Consider the following 20,628-nt stretch of genomic DNA (forward strand, 5'->3'; position numbering starts at 1 on the left):
GGATCACCAGTGTGGGTGGGGTCACCTGGTCCAGCGAGGAAAATGTTTATTCTTCCCAGAAAATTTTATTTGTTTTAGAGAAAGAAGTTGACTTGTCTTCCACTCACCTCAGGAATCCACTCATATATAGTCTAAATTACCGTATAGCAACAAGAGTATGAAGTTTTGCTGAATTAGCTTTATTTTATTAGGCATAGTAGAAAAGAGGTTTCTCTTCTTTTATAAGCATTTGGAAATTATCTGAATTTTGAAAACAAAATATTACCAGTTCTCTACTTCTCTTTGGGGGAAATTCATATTTGAGTCTTGAAGAGGATGGTTCTTAGTCAAGAGTAATTCTTTAGTTTTCTGATTACACTTTTACCAAATGTGTAATTTATCACAACCAGAACACAGATAAACATTAGTAACCAGTGGCTGAAATGACGCTTTAGAAATTTATAAATTTGAATTTGCCTTGATGAAGTACAATTATAAATATGTCTTTTAAATGAAAGGTATGAAGAGGAGCAGACTAAAGGATGATGTGTGGACTGTAGTTTGATTCCATTTCCCTCTTCAAAATGATTAATCAGAACAAAGTGCCTAAAAGAGATATGTTATGATCCTTTGGTTGGGCAGACTCCCTCTACATTGTAGAATGCATGCTGTTGGTAGCATGTGAGAAGAACTATCGTCCAGCATTTTGAAGCTCAGTGTCTTCTGAAATGAGGCATTGTCTTGATAACAATGATGTTTATTGGGTTTTTGAAGTCTTGTTTAAAGTATAGCTATGGATACCTCCAATATCTATAGACCCAGATCTAGATAGTGCATATTCTGGGGAGCTGTTCCTGTGTTTCTTTTGAAATATACAATTGCTATGTACAGCTAGTGCCAACCACAATTCCTGACACACAGTGGGACTTCAACAAATATGTATTGAATGAATGCTTGTACAGATCCTATCCTTGATGACCAGCTTGGTCATTAACTTCACTTTTAATACTGATTTCATGGCTAATATTGATGCTAGAAATAGTCCTTGCCCTTCCGATATTTAACATTTAGTGGTGGAATCAAACAAAACCGCATCTAACTAAAGTACAAGGCAGGAGTGCTTTTTCCACAAAGATTGCCACACAGAGCTATGGAGTTTTGAGGGGAGAGAATTCCTGTATCTTCAGAAGTAAGGACATGGACAGTGAAGAAATACTTCACAGAACAGATAGCATTTGAGATGGGTCTTTGAAGATGAATCACATTTTGATAGGCCGAGATGGAGGAGGGCAGGAGGACCTTCCAGGTGTTAGGTGCTTAATGACTATGCAGAAATATGAACGTATGCAGCATGTTTAGGGAATGGTAAATTTGGCTAAAACATGGGATGTAGGGAATGGTTGGAGATGTCTCGGGAGAGTAGATGAGGGGTCATGTCTTAGGAAGGCGTTGGATGCTGGAGTGAGCAGTGAGTCTTTTTTTCTATAAGCCAGAGATGGCCAATGGCATAAATACAGCTATATTTGGAGTGATGGTTGGAAGAATGGAAGACAGAAGGTAGGAGACCACTTCATTCAATCTCCATAAATATGACCGAATATGAATCAATTCTCTCCATAGCCCTTCACCCACCCTGTTCCCTATAACTTTGCCAATCCTTAAGCCATGAGGATTTAATGAAGCCCAGAATGGGGACCCAAGCAGTTGGATCTTCTAATAGGGGACATTAATCCCATGTAGTTTGATCTTGGTTTTTTCAATCCTAAATCAACAATTTACAGAAGGAGTCAAAAAAAAAAAAAGGAAAAAAAAAGAAAGAAAAAGAAACAGCTAAGGAAGGCTGTGGGATATAGCTTCATTGGTGTTTGAAAGGAGCCACCAGATTTGTGCAGAAGCTCTTGGGAGGCCAACTGCAGCGGGCAGGGCTGGACGAAGACTCCTACCGATCTTGCTGCTCCCTGACCATCTGCTGGTTTGCAACATACAGAACTACAGCAATTGGAGACACTCAGGATGAAACACAGAAAGCATTCCATTATTTAAAAAAATCATCACACGGAATTTCTGTATATTTGTTTTCTTCTGCTGCTTGCTTGTGGCTAGAGGAGCAGTTAATGGTCTTGAACTTGATTTACTGAGCCTCAGTGAGAAAGGATACTGCCAAATCTAGGGGTATGCAGAGCTCAGCCCTGGGGCTACGCTTTCACTGCCATGCAAATGAATGCCTATCTTGGGGATTTTTCCGCTGGCAATTAAAGCCTGAGCTTCTGAATACTTAAATGTGGCTTAACTGAATTTTTGATGTCCCCTTAGTATCTCAAGTTCCAAAGCAAATGTTTCAGTGGCAGCCTCCTTAAAATAAGTTTTAAAAGAATTGTTTTTCCTGTTGGGGAGAAAATTGTAGATTGTTTCTGGGAGATTTCTAATAGCCCAAGATTGCAGGGCCTAGAGTAGAATCAAAAGTTGGAATTAAAAATTTTCACTCAGGTCAGAATTAATCTGTTAGGGATATATTTTATATGGATTTAAAAACGAAAACTTCCACTTTAAAAATCAGGAAGACAATCAAGTTTTATCCTAAATACAAGATTTAAAATACGTGTCAAGATTGAAGCGCAAGGCTGATCATAGCATTGTTCATGAGAAAAATTCAAAGCCGTGCAAAATTCAAAGTCCAACAATAAGAGATTCATGAAATAGTTCATGTTATCTCACTATAATGGAAAATTATGCAGCCATTAAAAATGGAAACAACTAGAGTTAAATAATAATGAATATAAAAGTACTACCAGAGTTGTTCTACCTTATTCTTTCTTGGTAATATGAATAAATAAATTGTTACTAAGCATCTACTATGTGTTTAGCACCTAACAATCATACTAGACATTTGTTATTTAATCTTAACAATTATTTTTTGATATGAGCTCTTACAACTTTTTTATAGAGAGGGTAGAAGTTATGTATAACGGTCACTTCATTTGGCAAGTACAGTGGTACCTCGGTTTTCGAACGTCTCCGTTGACGAACATTTCAGTTTACAAATGCCATAAATTTTATTGATCTGTGGTATCATTAGATAGTAAAATTCATGCTAAATTTGCAGATTTAGGGGTTGATTTTAAAGGTCTGGAATAGATTAATCCATTTTGTATTACTTTCTGTGGGAAAACCATGCCTTGGTTTTTGAACATTTCAGAACTCGAACGGTTTTCCAGAACGGATTATGTTCGAAAACCGAGGTACCACTGTATTAGAAACCCTAATCAAACTAGCAAGCCCGAAGGGAAAGTTGGTAGTTCACATAACTGAAAAGCCTAGAGTGCCTGGCTTCAGGTATGGCCAAATCCAGGTGCTGTGTGTGTGTGTGCGTGTGTGTGTGTGTGTGTGTGTGTTTCATTAAGTCTCTCTACGTCTCTCTATCTTTTTATTTATCCTTTATATTGAGGCTCTGTTTATTTCTGCTCAACTTTATTCTTTACACAGAATCTTTCCACATCTTGGGCAATACGTCCACCAACTAGACTCACATCTCTGTAGCCTAGCAATTCCAGAGGAAAAACTTCACTCCACAGATAAATTCCAGAGGAGACTTTAATTGCCTGACTTGAGTTACTGGGCAATCTTATGTACTGGGGAAAGCACCGTGGACTCACAGTCCAGCGGTACTGTGTGAGTGGGAGAAGTCTGCACATCCCACAGAAGGAAGCTGGTGGGCCAAAAAAGGGTCTGCTATTATATTATTTCTCCACCCATTCTTAAGACCTTCCCCAAGTCAAAAAGCCCTCCTTTTCATCCAGCTAGTTTCCATTCTTTGTCAAATCTCATGGACTCTGTAAACCTCCCAAGCGAATAACGCATGCTCTTTCCTGTTGAATCCTACATAATGTTGCTATCACTGGTCCTAATAAAATACACTTCTGTTGTGCTTTTATATCCTGATATGTCTTTGTCTTGTCTTATTGACTTGACTATCAGCTCCAGCTTGGATATTCTTGGATGTTCATTTTTCTACTTCCAAGTAAGAATGAGGTGGAGATACAGCACCAGGGTGAAGAGCATGTCTCTTGAGGCTCACTCACTGTGTATCACTGCACGAGTTACTCCATCTCTGTAAGTCGTATTCAACATCTGTAAAATGGGCACAGTCATTCCTGCCTTAATGGTGTTTGGATAATTAAATAAAATAACTTCTATCTTAATATCTGTCCTGCGGTAAGTGCTCAAGAGTAAGTTGCAGCTGAATAATATTTAAGCCCTCTTTTCCCTAGCCTCAACTACAAGTTTTCTAAGTTCTTTTTCCATTGTAACGTTTTCTTTTCTTTTCTTTCTCTTTCTTTCTTTCTTTCTTTCTTTCTTTCTTTCTTTCTTTCTTTCTTTCTTTCTTTCTTTCTTTCTTTCTTTCTTTCTTTCTTTCTCTCTGTCTCTCTCTGTCTCTCTCTGTCTCTCTCTGTCTCTCTCTGTCTCTCTCTGTCTCTCTCTCTCTCTCTCTCTCTCTCTCTCTCTCTCTCTCTTTTAATTTCTAGGTTGTCAATATTTGCATGCTTTTCTGCCCATAGGTGTGGCTAGTCAATTTTCAGTGGACCAGTAGTGTACAAATAAAACTCATGGTAATTCAGCTTAGCTATCAATTTCAGGAGACAGTATATGGATCAATTCAATGTTTCCTAGACATTTCAGAATGACACAGAGGTGGATTCAAAGTTGTAGGTCTCAGATACATATGTCCCTTCAGGGATCCAAGACAGGTTAGAGTCACTTCCTCCATGTTACGGGGACAAATTTTCAAGCACTTTCTTGTCTGGCTCTGTGGCTTTGATTTGGGTCCTTCTAAAAAGCAGTGGAAGTGAAGGTGCCTAGCTGGGAGAAAGGGCTAAGAGGGCTGAAAAAAATCCAAGCTCTGGACTCTGTGCCAATTATTTAAAAGTTTAATGGACCATGGTCTTAGAGCAAGACACTCTTAAGCTATTGAAAGTGCCCGTGAATCCAAAGCTGTGTGTTTGAGTATGCTTGGTCTGGAATCAAAGACGTAAACTTAGCAAACTGTAATCTATTTTTGCCATTGTGAGGGTGGAGTGAGGAGGATCTCACCACTTTCAAAAAAATGATAAAAGGAGGGTGAATGTCTGAACCCAGTTTCACAGTTGGATGCCCCAAACAACCAAATTTTCCAAGTTTCTCCCTGTTACACAACTGTGCTCTTCACATTCTCCTGCTATTTTCAGATGTGCTAGTTGATAAGGGTTTCAAATTCCTGTTTTCTGGAGCCTTATTAATTTAATGGAGCTGTGTTCTTTCCCCTCCTTCCCTCAAGTATAAGATCTGAGTGCCAGGATGGGGGAGGGAGAGCTGAAGGGAGGGAACTCAGTGATGGGGGACAGTGGAAACCTCATAGGAGGGCTCATTGCATTTTTATGTAATGACAGCAGCTTTTATGCTGAATTTGGAGATTCAAAGAATAAAAAATAATAAAAGTATGTTTAATGTTAACAGTACAACAAGAAGCCTTCCAAAGCATTTCTCAAGATGAGAAAGTCAATAGAGTTTGTACTTATCCACTTGTTTTTCAGCCAATCAGCTCACTGAAATGAACAAACACCAGCTACATAAAAAGCATGATATGGACACAAAGGTAGATAATACTACCAGGCTGATGATAATAATGGCTCAAATTAATGAGCACCTGTGGTGTACCTGATGTTGTTTTAACTACTTTCGGTGTAATAACTCATTTAATCTGACCAACAACTTTTTAAGTTAAGAACCATTGTTATCTCTATTTCACAGGCGAAAGAAATGGAAGCACAGAGAGCCTCTGTAAGCTGTCCAAAGTCACACAGATGATACATGGTGGTACTGAGATTTGGGCCTAGGCAGTCTGGGTGGGTATAAAGCCTGAATTTTTAACCACTGGCCCCTACTATCTCCCCCAGGACAGCTTTTGCCCCAAGAGTAATAGGAACAAAGGGGGTAGCTTGAGGCCAGGAGCCAGGTCTTCTTCTGCTGTGTGTCTTTGGTGCCTGGTGCAGAGCATGGGTCCAGTGGGAACTAAGCAACAATGGTCATTACTCTTGAATCCAAAGAAGAGCTTTGTCTTAGGATCAAAAAGAAAGCACCACATGAACTTTTGTTTGACTGAAAGACAAAAATTGAAAACTAGTAATGTCTGAGGGTACTATAAGAAAAAACCAATATAAGAAAAAAAGTTTTTAATTGTAGATAGCTATTCATTGAATAAAAAAATATTATTGCCCCCTTCCTTACCAACTTTATACCATTTTGAGAGTCTTGCTGAAATGACTTGTAGCCCTGAATTTAAACTAGTTTCCTGAGTTGCTTGGAGACGTTCAAATTGGCTCAAATTTCATAATTAGAGATAGAGTTAGGAGCAATATTAAAGCTCTTGAAGTCTTCCGGAAAAATACAAGAGTTCTTTCAGGGGTAACATCTAAAATGGGTTTGAAAATTGGGGTCGGCACCATTTTCCTCTCTAGTATGTCAGCTGGATGAGAAAGCAGAGCTTTGGAGAAAAGCCTACAAAACGTAGAGGTTTAGGCTCTGTGTGTGTGTGTGTGTGTGTGTGTGTGTGTGTGTGTGTGTGTGTGTGTTGCGGATAGCTAAGAGAGGGAACAAAGAAGACAGGGGGCATGAGGGGAGCCAAGAGTCAGCTGTGAGGTTCATAGACCAAGAGAAATGAGCACAGTGAGGGGTAGAGAGTTCCTCATAAGTGAAAAAAATCAGTGAAAGATCCAGCAACATCTGAGCTGAGCTCAGACAGACATGAATTGCCTCTGGGGCAAGTACCTGAAGCAAGTTTCTTAAACTTCTTCAGCCTCATTTTCTGCATCTCAAGAATGGGAATTAAAATACTAAACTAGAAGGTTAGCTTAAGGATTTAAAGGAAGACATACATGTAGAAAGTGCTTGTGCAGTGCCTGGAACACAGTAGGTACTCAGTAACTGCTGGTTGTTGCTGTGGTTCCTCATCCCTAGCACTGTTGACATTTTGGGCTGGATAATTCTTTGTTGTGGTGGGTTCTCGCTCACTGGGGAAGGCTTAGCCACATCCCTGGCCTCTACCCACTATATGCCAGCAATATTTGCCCAGTAGTGACTATCATAAGTTATCTCCAGACATCGCCAAATGTCGCTCTCACCAGTTGAGAACCACAGGTCTATTTCAGACAGTGAGCATGGTTTCTTCTGGGTGTGCTGGGCCATGGAGTAGGCACATTTCACATTTACAGGTACTTTAAATGAAAAAAGAACCACACAGGAAAGACACATGTGGAGCTTTGCCAAGTTTCCGCTCAGCCCTCATTTTTCTAACTGAATGATGAGTTAGTTCTCTGGAGTGAGAGACAACCTGACAGAAACGAATGAAGTTCAGAAGGAAATTGTCTGCTAGCCTTCCGAAAGCACAGGCTACAACGTGGGATGAAAAGAGGTCTGGGATCCTGGAGAACCCCACGAATTCCATAAGCAGTTCACTGCCTTTATTAAGGCTATTGGACTACAGCTCTTCTCTCTGTTTAACCAGTTAACTGAGGAACCATAGTACCAAGTACAGTGGGAATTAACCCTCATGTAGATTGTAATTAAAAATCTGCTAATCATAAAGAAGCTGGAAAAGGGCTGAGGATATAAAATCAGATAAACATGTGTAGATGGTGTGCTTGGAACACTTTAACTGGATGAATTTATTTGCCTTCATCTGTGGTGCCAATTCTGGAAAAATATACTTGTTGAAGCAAAATGTATAGTAGTTTAGACTAAGGGTTTATTTAAGGTTAGGTCTATGCCCTTCTGGAATGTCAACTCTTCTTGTTTCAAAGAGTGGAGAGATGGAAACACACACACACACCACGTCACGTCACGTCACGTCAATCACAAGCCAGAGTGTCAGATTCTGACAGGCGTGCCTATGACTAACAAGATATGTACTTTGGGGGCTTCAAATGATGTTTTTATTTTTAGCATCAGATGCATTGCATCTGGGGCAGAATTTGAAACACAGCCTTCTGCTCTCATCCTCTCACCAACTATCAGATGGCCTGGAATGTTAGTATTGTCTTCAGTGTTAGTGTTCCCACTGGAACCTGGGGAGGGGGTGCTCTGGTTCCCACAGGGCATGCTTCCTCCTCTAGGCTACCAAAACCCATCTACATACTTCTCATAGGTCATTTGTAGGAGAGTCATAATTATTAAATAATTTTCCTCACCAGACTGGGTGCTTTTAATTCACCCCACCTACACATCACTTGGCTTATGGAAGATACTTAATACCTATTAAAATGAAACACATTTAGATGCGAAGTGAGACTGACATGATGATAGAAAGAAGAGAGAGAGGAGAAAGGGGAGAAAAGAGTAGAGAAGGGCGGGGGAGAGAGGGAGAGGGAAGGAGAGAGGAAAGAGATTTTTTGCGATGTACAAATAGCTCCGAGACTGCAAAATCTGATTTCTATCTCTGATTACAGCCAAGGAAAGATGGAGTTGATAGTTAGGAATTAGCATTTGATTCTTTGAGCGTCTATCTCTGTGCCTGTCTCCTGATTTCCTCTCTGAGTGACTGTCTTAGACCATACTTGAAAATGAGGAGCTTTATTTTGATTCAGGGAGTTAAAAATCCACCTTCCAGTCATATAACGGGGTGGGGTTCCAGGACCAAAAAGGTTAATTGGATGCTCAACTTAACAACTGTGATCATAAAAGTAGTCCCGAGTCAAGCTCTATCCTTGAGGGACCTCGGGCAGAAGGTGCCTGGGATGGAGGGACTGAAGGAAAGTACAACTGTGAGGAGTGCAGTCAATTAAGGAATGTGCCTGCAATTTCCCTTTATTGGTGCTGGGGCTAAGGTATTACCCCATAATGAGAAGGAGAATAATTAAAATTAATGATTTAATGGTGTTACAATTAAATTCCATTAATTTATCTTTTGTTGTGTGCCTTTCCCCATGCAAAGCCTTTTGCGGGTATTAACTCTTCCTTTCAGCAACGCGGTGAAGTGTACATTATTATTGGCTTCATCCTATGGGTGAAGTAATGGGCTTCCAACTGTTAAATAATAGGTCATACAGGGAGATGAAAATCAGGACTCCAGAGTGCACTCCCTGCCCTTCAGATCAGTAGCCTAAGAGTTTGAGTTCCTATTCTGCCGTTCATTTCTCTGACCACAGGCAAGGTTTCTAATCTCCCAAGACCTCATTTCCTAACACTTGGTGCTCAGTAAAGAGGAGTTAAATTAAATCTGTAGAATGGGCCTGGTTCTAATTTCTCACCTTCCCCAGAATTGTTCTGAGGTTGGATGGAAAATATGAAAAGATTTGGAATACCCTGGGCCTGAAACAAATGTGAGCCATGATACCGCTGCATGCCTGCAATGGGTACACCTTTTTTTGTCCCATAAAACACCTTCCATCAACCCGGTATCCTTTATGTGAAAAGCAGAGTTTAAATAACACAGCTCCTTTCTTTTCTACAGAATCTTAAGGTGGATATTGATTCTCCTTAACTCCTAGAGTAGTTACTTTAAACCAAACCTATCCAGACGAGGATTCACCAAAATGTGGGATGGTGTTTGTTATATACTCATTCTCAGAGGATTCTGTGAGCTCTGTAAGGTATTTTTTTAAAACCTATTTTACATTCATATAAAAAAAGGTAAAGCTTCACAGTGTCACTATTTGACATGAGATCTGAAAACGGCTTAGAACGTCCTTTCACAGAAATCTAGGCAGGAGATTGGCTTTAAAACTGTACTCTAAGGAACATGACAAAATGATATAACCAGATGTGACATTTCAATTCCACAATCATGCACCATTCAGGTGGTCTTTCTGCTTTCTGAGAACTGGTATTTATTCACCCGAACAAGAAGGCACTTACTGTAGCAATGCACGGAGGCTGGCTGATTCATTTGGCTTCCTTTTCTCCCTATTGTGCCATTAAGCATCATTAACATTACGTTACTTCTAAAGGCATTCCGATTCTCTGTTTTACTTAAAGGGATGCTTGTCAAATATATTCAGTAGGAAAAAGATGTTTTAAAAACTAGTCGTTGATAAGCTTGGCCCCAGTCTGTCTGAAATTGCTCACAACTGCATGCAAATGTATAATGATCAGTCCTCACCATTTCTAATTTACAACACACATTGACCGTGGTATTTTTAAAGCTTGTTTTCTATCATTGACATCTTCCCCATGCGACAGAGATAAATGGCAGCACAAACGGAACCTTCCAGTTATTCTAGTATCATAGATTCTAGCATCGTCCATAACTCCAAGTGGATTTTGAAGGCAAATACAAAAACTCTCTGTGACGTCAAATATCAAGAAAAGTCTAGGGACTATACGGAGGGCTTGGTTTCTCTATATCCAGAGTTAGACAATATAGGAGCTGTCCAGGTATGTAGACCACTTTGTCTTGCCCACCTCCATCCCTCTAACTTCAGAGTACATTGCCTATCAGGAGTTTGGACCCTCTTGCATGGTGGTTATGAATTTGGCCCTGGATTTGGAGAAATCTGGGTTCAATCTCTTTACCCTCTGACAATTAGTGATGTATGTGACCTGGGACAGTGGGGTAATCTCTCCGTGACTCCCTTTCCTCATCCATAAATGTGAATAATAACGTAAGCTAGGGTTGTTGTGAGAATTAAAACAGATCAACACATAGTAGAAAATCAATACCAGTTAATATTATTGTTGTTATATCAATACCATTACACCTTCATCACTTTCCTACACACAGATCTTATTTATGCATGATGTATAATGTCATGTCCTAGATGATTACAGAGTGAAATGAGAACTAATTTTTAGATGTGAACTAGCTTAGGATACCCAACTTCTTTAAACTGCTTGAATTAGTAAATGTCAGCATATTATGCTAACTTTGTTATTTCAGAGTAAGTTTATTTGACGTGAAGAATCCTAAATTAAAGAGAGAAGGGAAAAATGGCTGTTTTGTTAATAACAAAGCAACAACACCAAAAAGGAATAGATGGTAACAAGAAAAGAGATGCCCAAGTAATGATCAGTAACCATCTTTCTGAATAAGTAAGATTGGTTTGAAACAAGTATAATTATTATTAACGTATGAACAAATACTTTTCTAGCTTTTCAAAGTTTTCTTAGGTATGAACCACTGTCTTGCAATCTTACACTGTGGATTTGCTTTAACCTGCTAACTCATAATTAAAGGTGGGTATAATAGCCCAGCCTTCCTCCCCCAACCGTGGCCTCGTCATAGCAGGGTTAGAATCGATGAGGTTCGCCATTTGTAGCTACAATGGCATCATGCTCATCCTCTACACTCATTCTGCCTCTGTGGTTCGTAGGACTCAGGCTTATTTTTAAATTAACTTTTATCTGCTAAGTAATGAGCACATCAGTTTTTTAATATCCCCGAAGTTTCATCTAGGAGCCTTTCCTTTTTTATTACTAGAATTATCCCCCCAACCCCTTCCTTTTTTCCATGATGTAATAAAACAAAACCTACCCAGTGTAGCACACAGTTCAGGATTTCATTATATCCTGCTTGATGGAGAAGACTGTTTACACAGAGATGAAGCAGCTTGCCTTCACGAGATTGTTTCATAGGAGTAGAATGTAGTTTTATATAACAAATAGATCTTTTCTCACTTTATGGGTAAGCTAGCTGAGTCAACTTCTTCTCTCTGGAAGTCAGGCTATTTCCTCAACCTTTAGAATTCTGTGAGTATCCAGGAATGGATGCATGTTGGTTTTACATATGTCTTTTACGGGTCCCTCTAGACAACACGGGAGGGACGAGCCCAAGTAAGATAGGTGACTCTGTTAAAGATATTTTAAAACCATTTAGACTATTTATTAGCTCAAATTTGAGAGGAAAAAAAGAAAAGAAAAGAAACCTGTCCAAGGTTTAAGTTCTGCTGCATTACTCTTCTTTTTCCAGGATAACATATTAAAGTGTAACAAATCTGATTTTTTTTCTGGTCCCTTCAAACTTGATCACAAAGTTCTACAAACACGGATTTTTCCCAGTTACCCTTCAAAATGTGTTTATTTTAAGCTTCAAGTCTTTATAATATATAGATTAAGTTACAGCTCTGTAGAAATGTTATACTCACACACTCCCTAAAAGAAATTTGAAAAACTTTGTTCCTCCTTATGTAAAGTTGACATCTAATTTTGTTTTTATTAAAAGCCTAAAACGTTGCAAAGAATACAATTTCTGGCATATTGTAAGTATTGATATTTTTAAAATACCCATTGTATCCATTTAAAATGAATCTAATGGAATAGTTACTTGATATTCTCTATCATCAATTAAAAAAATTAATGAACAGTTCTTCTTTAAGAGTTGGAAATTTTACATGTTCCTCTGTTCTCTAGAACTTGTATTTCCGTTACACTTCCCTCACACAATTATAGTCAATATAATATTTTTTATATGGGAAGGCATTTTATCAATCACTCTATTATATTTCTTTGTCACAAAAATATGTATATAAACTTATATTACTTTTTATTTACCAGTGACCCGAATGTTTTAAGTACCCAAATTTTCTTTTGGGTTAGATAATCATTACAAATATTTTGAATTCATTGTTGTCTGAAACAACATAAATGTGTTATAAATTTTCATAAATAATTTTAAATTTAAAAAGTTAAATTTTTATTAGAAATGTATGGGGATGTTTTTACTTCAATTAGTTTATATTTGGGGGAACAAATATTATTTATGTATAGAACGGGACACGATTCAGCATAAATTCTGTTTCCATTTTTCATTTTATAGATGTGTTGAGAATGCTTGCTCACATAAATGAGTAGATGAGAATGAATGGAATTTTATTATAGCAATGTCATTAATTTCTTTGAATTCCTTTTGAGTTATGTGCCTCAGATCACCTAGTGGTCTGTCATCAAGAATTATTTTTTAATAATGTATCAGCTGATGAGTAGATTAGAACTTTCATTTTTATTGAAAGAAAAAAATGGAAACCTCCTTATATGTAAAACAGTACATTACTCAGGCATTAGAATCATTCATTTTTGTCAACACTAACACCAGTATTTCAAATGATCCTTTCTTTACTGTGTAAAGAAATGTACTGTGTAGTAATATTTGGGGTAAAAAAAGAAGGATGCTTTTCTTTTACGTAATGAGAGTAGGTAATTAAGAGAGAAGACAGCAAGATATTTTTCAATGCAGGGCATTCTCTGTAAGATAAAATTCAGACAAATGTACATGTAAAGGTTGAAAATTTTAAATTTTATTTCCTTAAAATTATCCATGACCATGTACCTGTCTGAGAATTCTGTACCTCTAAATGTGTGTGTGTGTCTGTTTGTACATGCTGGACCATATTCGTTTCAACATGAGTTCTTCAACCATTGTATAAGAAAGAAGCAAATAGGGGAGGATTGGTGGTGGGGAGAGAAAGACAGAGAGATAGAGAGAAAAAGAGTGGAAAGAGAGAGAGAGAGAGAGAGAGAGAGAGAGAGAGAGAGAGAGAGAGAGAGAGAGAGGAGAGAGAGAAAGAGAGAGACTCAGACATGAAGAACTCCATTTTTCATTTTCAAACTAAATAGTTCTATGCCCCGTCTATCATATATTAAGAGAATACACATCTCAAATAACGACAAGTCACACTGTCTAAATAATCAATGAAAAAAGTTGTTGACTAACTCCATCATGCTTGAATTATAAATAAATCTGCAGTAAACCTCATTCCTCTTTCCTTGATCTCATGATATTTCCAACCATTTATTTCACAGGAGTTTTTAGCAAGTCTAGTGATGCTTTTCCAACACAGGGGCACAAAAGAATGACAGGCAGTCATCTTTTTGTTTTTGATCTAAGAGATTTAGATGAAAAAGAATGTGATTTTCTGTAAAATACCTCTCCTGAGGGCTTGGGTAACTCCAAAGCCCCTTAAGCATTGGGAAAAAAAATTAGAGGGGGAAGAAAAAACAAAAAGCAAAGCACTTACAATGAGTGGACCCCTGTTGTTCTCCCGATACTTGTTCTGGAAGAAAATGTAAACGACAGTGGCAGCCAAGGAGTAGAGGAAGGCAAAGACGGCCACGGTGACAAAGAACTCTGCTGAAGATGAGAAGTCGCCAATCAGTGCCAGCTTCTCCCGCTCCTTTCCCTCGCAGGTAGGCACCTCAAATGTCACCTGGTGCAACCTAAAGTGCCAGATTTAAGAAGACACTCTTTAAAATGTTCTGGAGAGAAAACGAGATGCCACATGTCTACATGTTCTAAAGCAAAGAGAGAAGTGATTCGGGAGTTTTATGGCATGCCTATGTGACAAGTTCATTAACGAAATTACAGATACTGTAACTGGAAACGTGGAAGTAAATATTGCAGTTAAACACCATTCCTTTGGCTTTCACAATAGCTGTCACTGAAGAGAGTGGGGAGGAGGGAAGGAAAGAGGCACTGGGAATGATGATCAGTTAAACTCTGCAGTGGTTTCTCATCTTAACTTGGACTCAAAACCTAACTTCTAAACGTGACACACCAGGTCTTACGTTATGGTCCTGGCTTAGGGTCTTTTCATTGACTGTTCCCTTTCCCCAAATCACCCTGATATCTCCCATGGCTGGCTGGTTCTTGGCATTTGGGTGTGAGCTCCATGTCATCTCCTGGGATAGGCTTTTCCTGTCCATTAATCTAAAATGGCTCCTTTCCCTTAGACATTTCAGGCACATCACCCTGGTAAATGTTACTCACAGCACTCATCACCAGCCACACTATCCTGGTAACATATTTAATGACTTGTTTTTTCTTCTGTCCTCTCCATGACCGTGGGGATCTTAATTTTCTTCTCTGTGTATTCCAAAGTCCAGACACTTGTTAGGCACTCACTAAATAGGACTTGGATAAGTTAATGAACATTCTGGAATCTGTAACATGACTGGTAGATGGAATTTGATTGAACTTTTAGGACTTCTATTTTAGACAGTTAAGTGTTTCAGGACAGCATCCAGGCTCAATATATTAACAGGAAAAAATAAGATTCGGGGTGGGGAGGCAATAAATGACACTGAAGGAAGATATGTTCTATCCAGTAGGGTAGCTCAGGTGAGAACTGGGTGTGAACAGTAATTCAGGACAGGATCCAAAATTCTGCTTCTTCAGAAATGACTAAATTATTCCTTGAGTTTTAGAGAGGCATGTGTAAATGGACATAAATGAGGCTTAGCAATATCAATAAAGAACCACTAGGAAAATTATCTATATGAGTAACAATGATAAAGCCATTGATGAACCTGATAAATTCCCAATTTATGCTTAGGAAGTATTTTTGTTAGTAAGCAAAACTCGACTTCTTAAACAGATTTGTTGTATACATTCTCTTACAATTTAGAAATAATATAAGGATAAAATAATAATAATAGCAAATAGAAGGTTAGAACGATTAAGTAATTTGCCCTAAGCCACATGGCTAGTAAATTGGGCCTGGGATTTAAATTTGTGTCTTAATCTAGAGCTTGATTTTTTTTAACTTCTGCATTAACATGTTTCTGTTAAACAATGAGATTATTCAGATGGATGAATGTTTTCTCAAAGTGGAGCCCATGGACTGCTAGCATCAGGATTATTAGGGGCCTTGTTAACATTATATATTCCAGGCCTTGTCCCAGACCTGCTGAATCGAAATCTCTAGGGATGTAACCTCGTTGAACGCCAAAGCAGGAAAGTCCAGTCTCCCTGTGTTCCCTATTTCTCAGAAACCTATTCTTTTTTTATTTATTGCTTGACTTAAGAGACAACTCCTTACACAGTCCAATTGATTTTGCTCGTGTTACTGAGCCTTCTCCTGTTTCTTATCAAGCAGAAAGGCATACAGCTTCAATAAAATTCAGGAAAATAGAAGCATTCATCATGGTTATATTGTGGAACTCCTTTTATGCCCTTGCAGAGATATTAAAATATTTCTCAATAATTTGGTCTGTGGAAAGGCTGAAGAATGAAACAGATTTAAAAAGTCATCATGTTAATTATTCTGATACAGGTGATTTTCAGATAAGGTACACTTTTTTCTCATTATTTTGTAATGTGAGTCATTCAACAATTTTTAATAAGCAGCTCTGGAGTTTATACAACAATTAGATGCTGGGGATGGAGTGGAAAACAAAAATGAGATGAGATGGTCCCTGTCCATGTTGAACTTCAAGTTTAGAGGGAAAAGATAGATTTCCTGAGCAGAGCCCTATGCTAGTCTGCGGGTAGGATGGTCAAGGCAAAATGCCCTCCGGAAGTGATTTTTAAGTTGTAACTGGAAAAATGAGTAGAAATTCTTCAGATCAAAAGTTGGGGGAAAAGAAAGCACCAATAAAATGTGACCTCACATCCATTAGGATGGCTATAACCAAAAAGATGATAAGATTATAATAACAAGTGTTAGCCAGATTAAAATGGAATAACAAAATAAGATTGGAATAATAAGTTTCAGTCGGAAAAATGGGAACTTTTAAATATTGCTGGTAGAAATTAAAATGGTGCAGCTATTTTGGAAAACAGTCTGGCAGTTTTTCAAATAGTTAAACGTAGAGTTATCATATGATCCAGCAATTCCATTTCTAGATACATACCCAAGAGAAACGATAACATTTGTCTGGACAAAAACTTGCATGAGAATGTTCACAGCAGCAGCACTATTCGTAATAGCTAAAAAGTGGAAAGAACCCAAACATCTGTCCACTGATGATGGATAATGAAATGTGGTGTATCCATAGGATAGATTATTAGTCAATAAGAAGGAATGAAGTACTGATCCATGCTACAACATGAATGAACCTTGAAAACCTTATGCTAAGTGAAAGCAGCATAAGACCACACTTTGTATGATTCCATGTATATGAAATGTTCATAATGGGCCAATTTATTGAGACAAATGTAGGTGAGGGCTGGGTGTAGAGAAGATGGGAGAATTGGGGATGATGGCTAAGTGTTGGAGAATTTCTTTTGGAGTAATGAAAACGTCCTAGAATTGACTGTGTTGATGGAAGCATGACTCTATGATTATAATTAAAGCCACTGAGTTTTATATTTTAAACGAATGAACTGTATGGTATGTGAATTACATCTCAATAAAGCTGTTAAAAAAATAGGTAGGAAAGCGTTTGTACCAATGTCCTGCATAGGCAAGGAGCAGAACACGTGGGAGGAGATGAAATAAGGCTTGGGAAACTGGAATATCGCAGGAAAGGGGATGGAGTAGGATGAGATGCAGAAGCAGCGTGGAGTCCCCACTGTGGGGTCCAGTGGGCCAGATTATAGATTCAGGTTTTTATCTTAAGACAAACATTGGAAATATTTTCTTATAATAAAAAACGTGTAAAACAAAAACAGCAGGCAGAGCCATGTCACCTGCCACCACTACTCAGTTACTGTACACTCGCTTTCCGGGGGCTGGGATGCATTTTAGCATCAGCCGAGCTTCCAGCACCCTAGCTGCCTCAGCTACCACGCAGCATCATACAGACTGCGTCTTTGTGGGGGGGAGGGGGGGCAGCACAAGGGGGGATCAAAACAACTGTTTTGTTCTGTGCAATCGGTTGAATATCAACATTTTCCATGTTGCTAACTAATTGCGTTGATTTACAGTCATTGTGCTTATCTGTACAAGGCAAAAAATCACTAAGAAATCTGCTGTGCTTATTAAAACCATATAGCTTGGAATTTGGACCACCAGCCACACTGGGGTGAAATCAAGAGAAAGAGGAGAAATGGAAGTGAAGCTCTAAGCTAGTGCCTGTTATCTGGAAGGAAGAAGGGATCATTGATAAAGAAAGAGCATGTCAGTTCAAAATAGTCTGAGCGTAATAATTCATATCACTGAACATTTTGAATGCAGTATAATGGCATATATTATTATATGTACATATAGTAATATACATATATATTTTATATATATGTATATATGTATATATATCTGTACACACACACACACACAGAGGATGACAAAAAAGTGTATACACATTTTAAGAAGGGAAAACCTGTATTAAAATTGCAATACTCAATACATACCAACAACAAAAGATGAATACAAGTCATGTGTATACATTTCTTTGGCACCCCACTATATATATTTCACAGAAAGTTTCTTTTAAGCAATAGATATGGATAAATACATATGTCTTATTTTGGAAGGAGACATTTTATAGTCAGCGTGTGCTTAGCAGCTGTAATAACTGTGGGGCCTAAGGTTCATTTAGAACCTAAACAAGGACAAAACTGTTATGTGCAGATAGAGCATGTCAGTTCATGGAATCTGGAGGCCGGCAGGGCCACCTCTGATCTTGTGCGGAACTAGTCAGGAAAAAAATTGCTGAGCCTGCAAAACTGACAAATCCAATTTGTTGACTTCAAATGTATAATTCCCTCCTTGGCTGGCCTGACTCAATCAAGGGGTAATTGAATGTCGTTGGGTTTTACTGCATTATGTTGATCACTGAAAAGCCTTCATGTTAGAGTTGTTTTATTTTTTACCAATGCTTAAACACAGCCCTTTAAACATTTTCACTGCTGCTTCAATTAAACTAAAGGAACTGCTTGGCACCCCACAGTTTTTAGTTCTGTTTGTAGGGCCTGGAAAAATATTAAGCACATTGGTGTTTTTTTTATTAATAAAAATATTTATGAGAACAACCACCCACATTTTTCAACCTCTAGGCTTTGAGCTAGGTTCTTTGCGGACTGTTTACTTAGTGCTCATAACAACTTTCTTACGTAGATACTATTTCTATCACCATTATAGAGACGAGGAAACTGAGGCTTGCAGTATGTAGTGAACTTGCCTGAGTTCACGTGGCTAAGGGAAGGCAGAGATGAGTCTCAAATGCAAGCAGATCAGGAGCCCACACTTGTAATTACTGCCTGTTTCTGCCTCTCCATTTCAAAAGTTACAGCATCCTAAGTTTCTAGCTGAATGCATGTATAAAAACAACCAATCTAGCTTTCCCATGCCATCCAATCTAATAGTAGACTGATAGTTTATACTAAATATGATTCTAAACCAACATTCGTTCTGCGTCCCGCTTGAAGTGTGTGAATGAGGCATTGTATTACACAAGTTACCCAGCAGTAACAGAGTTGAATCCCTGTAGACCAGCCAATAGAAAGTCCGTTAAAACTTCCTAGTTTCCATTTGGTCCTGGGTTTATTCTAACTTTTGCCCCAGAAGCAAGCAGAGAGCAAATGAACCTGACTGTATCAGGTACTGAAATTGTGATCATCACAGCGTCCATGGGTCTTTATAGAAAGTGAGGTAATCAGTAAAGGGCAGCATAGATTCATCTTGAGGTAGCATCATACCATTATGGTCATCTGGTAATAAGACTTTTGAAATTATTGACAATATCTTTCACCAGGGATAAAGAAAAACAAGACGAAGGCTCCTAACACATCACCTGGAGAAGGGTCAGTACAAGAAAGGAAGGCCATGTCTGGGGGCAGGGGAGGGGGTGACCCTGCCCAGGAACAAATGTGGGAAGCATTAAGGGTGCCGGGCAGCAAGAGGTTGTGCTGAATTTTTGAGAAGTGCTCAAGTGGCCAAGGGAAGATCAGAGGGCAACGGGCAGATTGTCGTGCTGAGCACGTTTCTCTACTTGATTATTTTCCACAGCCCTTGTTTCAATCCTTCTTACCAGGCGATAGACTTGAATCTGCTTGCTCCATTCTCTTTCTCTTCTTAATATGAAATATTGGCATTTGTCTGGTTTTTAGATTGCCTTTTCTTTTGGTAGCCACACGTGTGTGTACAGTCAATGTGTTTATGCGTACATTTACACACCGACGCACACAGCCCTGCTTGCTCAGCCTATATGATCCTCAACAAACACAAAATCCTGGGAGTTTACAAACACCTTCACACACTACAGGTCATTTTTTCTCCCTAGCAACCTTCCCCATTGTACAGCTAAAGAAGTGGGAGCTCAGTCATCCAGAAAGAATCATCAAAGATCACCCGGTTGGCACAGAGAAGAGGCAAACTTAGAACCCAGGCTTTCTGATACCCCGCTCTGTTTGTACTATGAAATTGTTTGTACTTAGAAATTTCTAAGTTTTACAGACCACTCAGTTCTCCATTATGCTCGTCTTTCATTCATTCAAGAGGGATTTACTAAGCCCTGTGTGCCAGTTATCAGAGAAGGTAACATGGGAAGGTAATGAACTGTGAAGAATGGGAATAGAGATTATCCAGGAGGTTGAAAAGGACAAGCCCCTGGGTCTGTCATCTCCTCGTTTTGTGTTTTTTTTCTATACCTGGAGCATGGCATTGGGTGATACTATTTAGGATAATGATAGCAATTCCACATCTACTGGTACAGAATGCCAACCACCAATGGATGTTTGTCGAGCACACCATAAGCCAGGCACCATGCCCAATGTTTCCACATATTATCTCACTTAAATTTGCAAACTTGATAAAGTGGCTAGTATTTTCCTTATTTTATGGGCAGGGAAAGTGTGGAGTAGAGAGGTGAAGAGACCTGTTGAAGTAAGGGCTTGAAACAGAATCTGTCTGACCCCAAAGCGTTTACTCTTAACCTCCCATACGAAAAAGGTTTTCTCTCACTTTAAATATTTTTTCTTTATCATAACAATTTCTTTTTCACACTTTTATTTCAATATGTGTATACTTT

The 20,628-nt window shown here is 38.6% G+C and overlaps 1 protein-coding gene across 2 annotated transcripts in view; it reads right to left on the reverse strand.

The window, feature by feature from the left end:
* The window catches only part of SYNPR (synaptoporin), a 296,011-nt gene that overhangs the window by 35,171 nt on the left and 240,212 nt on the right, over window positions 1-20,628 (reverse strand). For both annotated transcript variants that reach the window (XM_081072256.1, XM_081072257.1), the window contains one exon: window positions 13,959-14,157. In XM_081072256.1, the coding sequence (XP_080928382.1) occupies window positions 13,959-14,157 (199 nt within the window). The remainder of the gene's footprint in view (window positions 1-13,958; window positions 14,158-20,628) is intronic.

This window comes from Rhinolophus hipposideros (assembly GCF_964194185.1).
Source record: "Rhinolophus hipposideros genome assembly, chromosome: 14".
NCBI classification, from domain to species: domain Eukaryota; kingdom Metazoa; phylum Chordata; class Mammalia; order Chiroptera; family Rhinolophidae; genus Rhinolophus; species Rhinolophus hipposideros.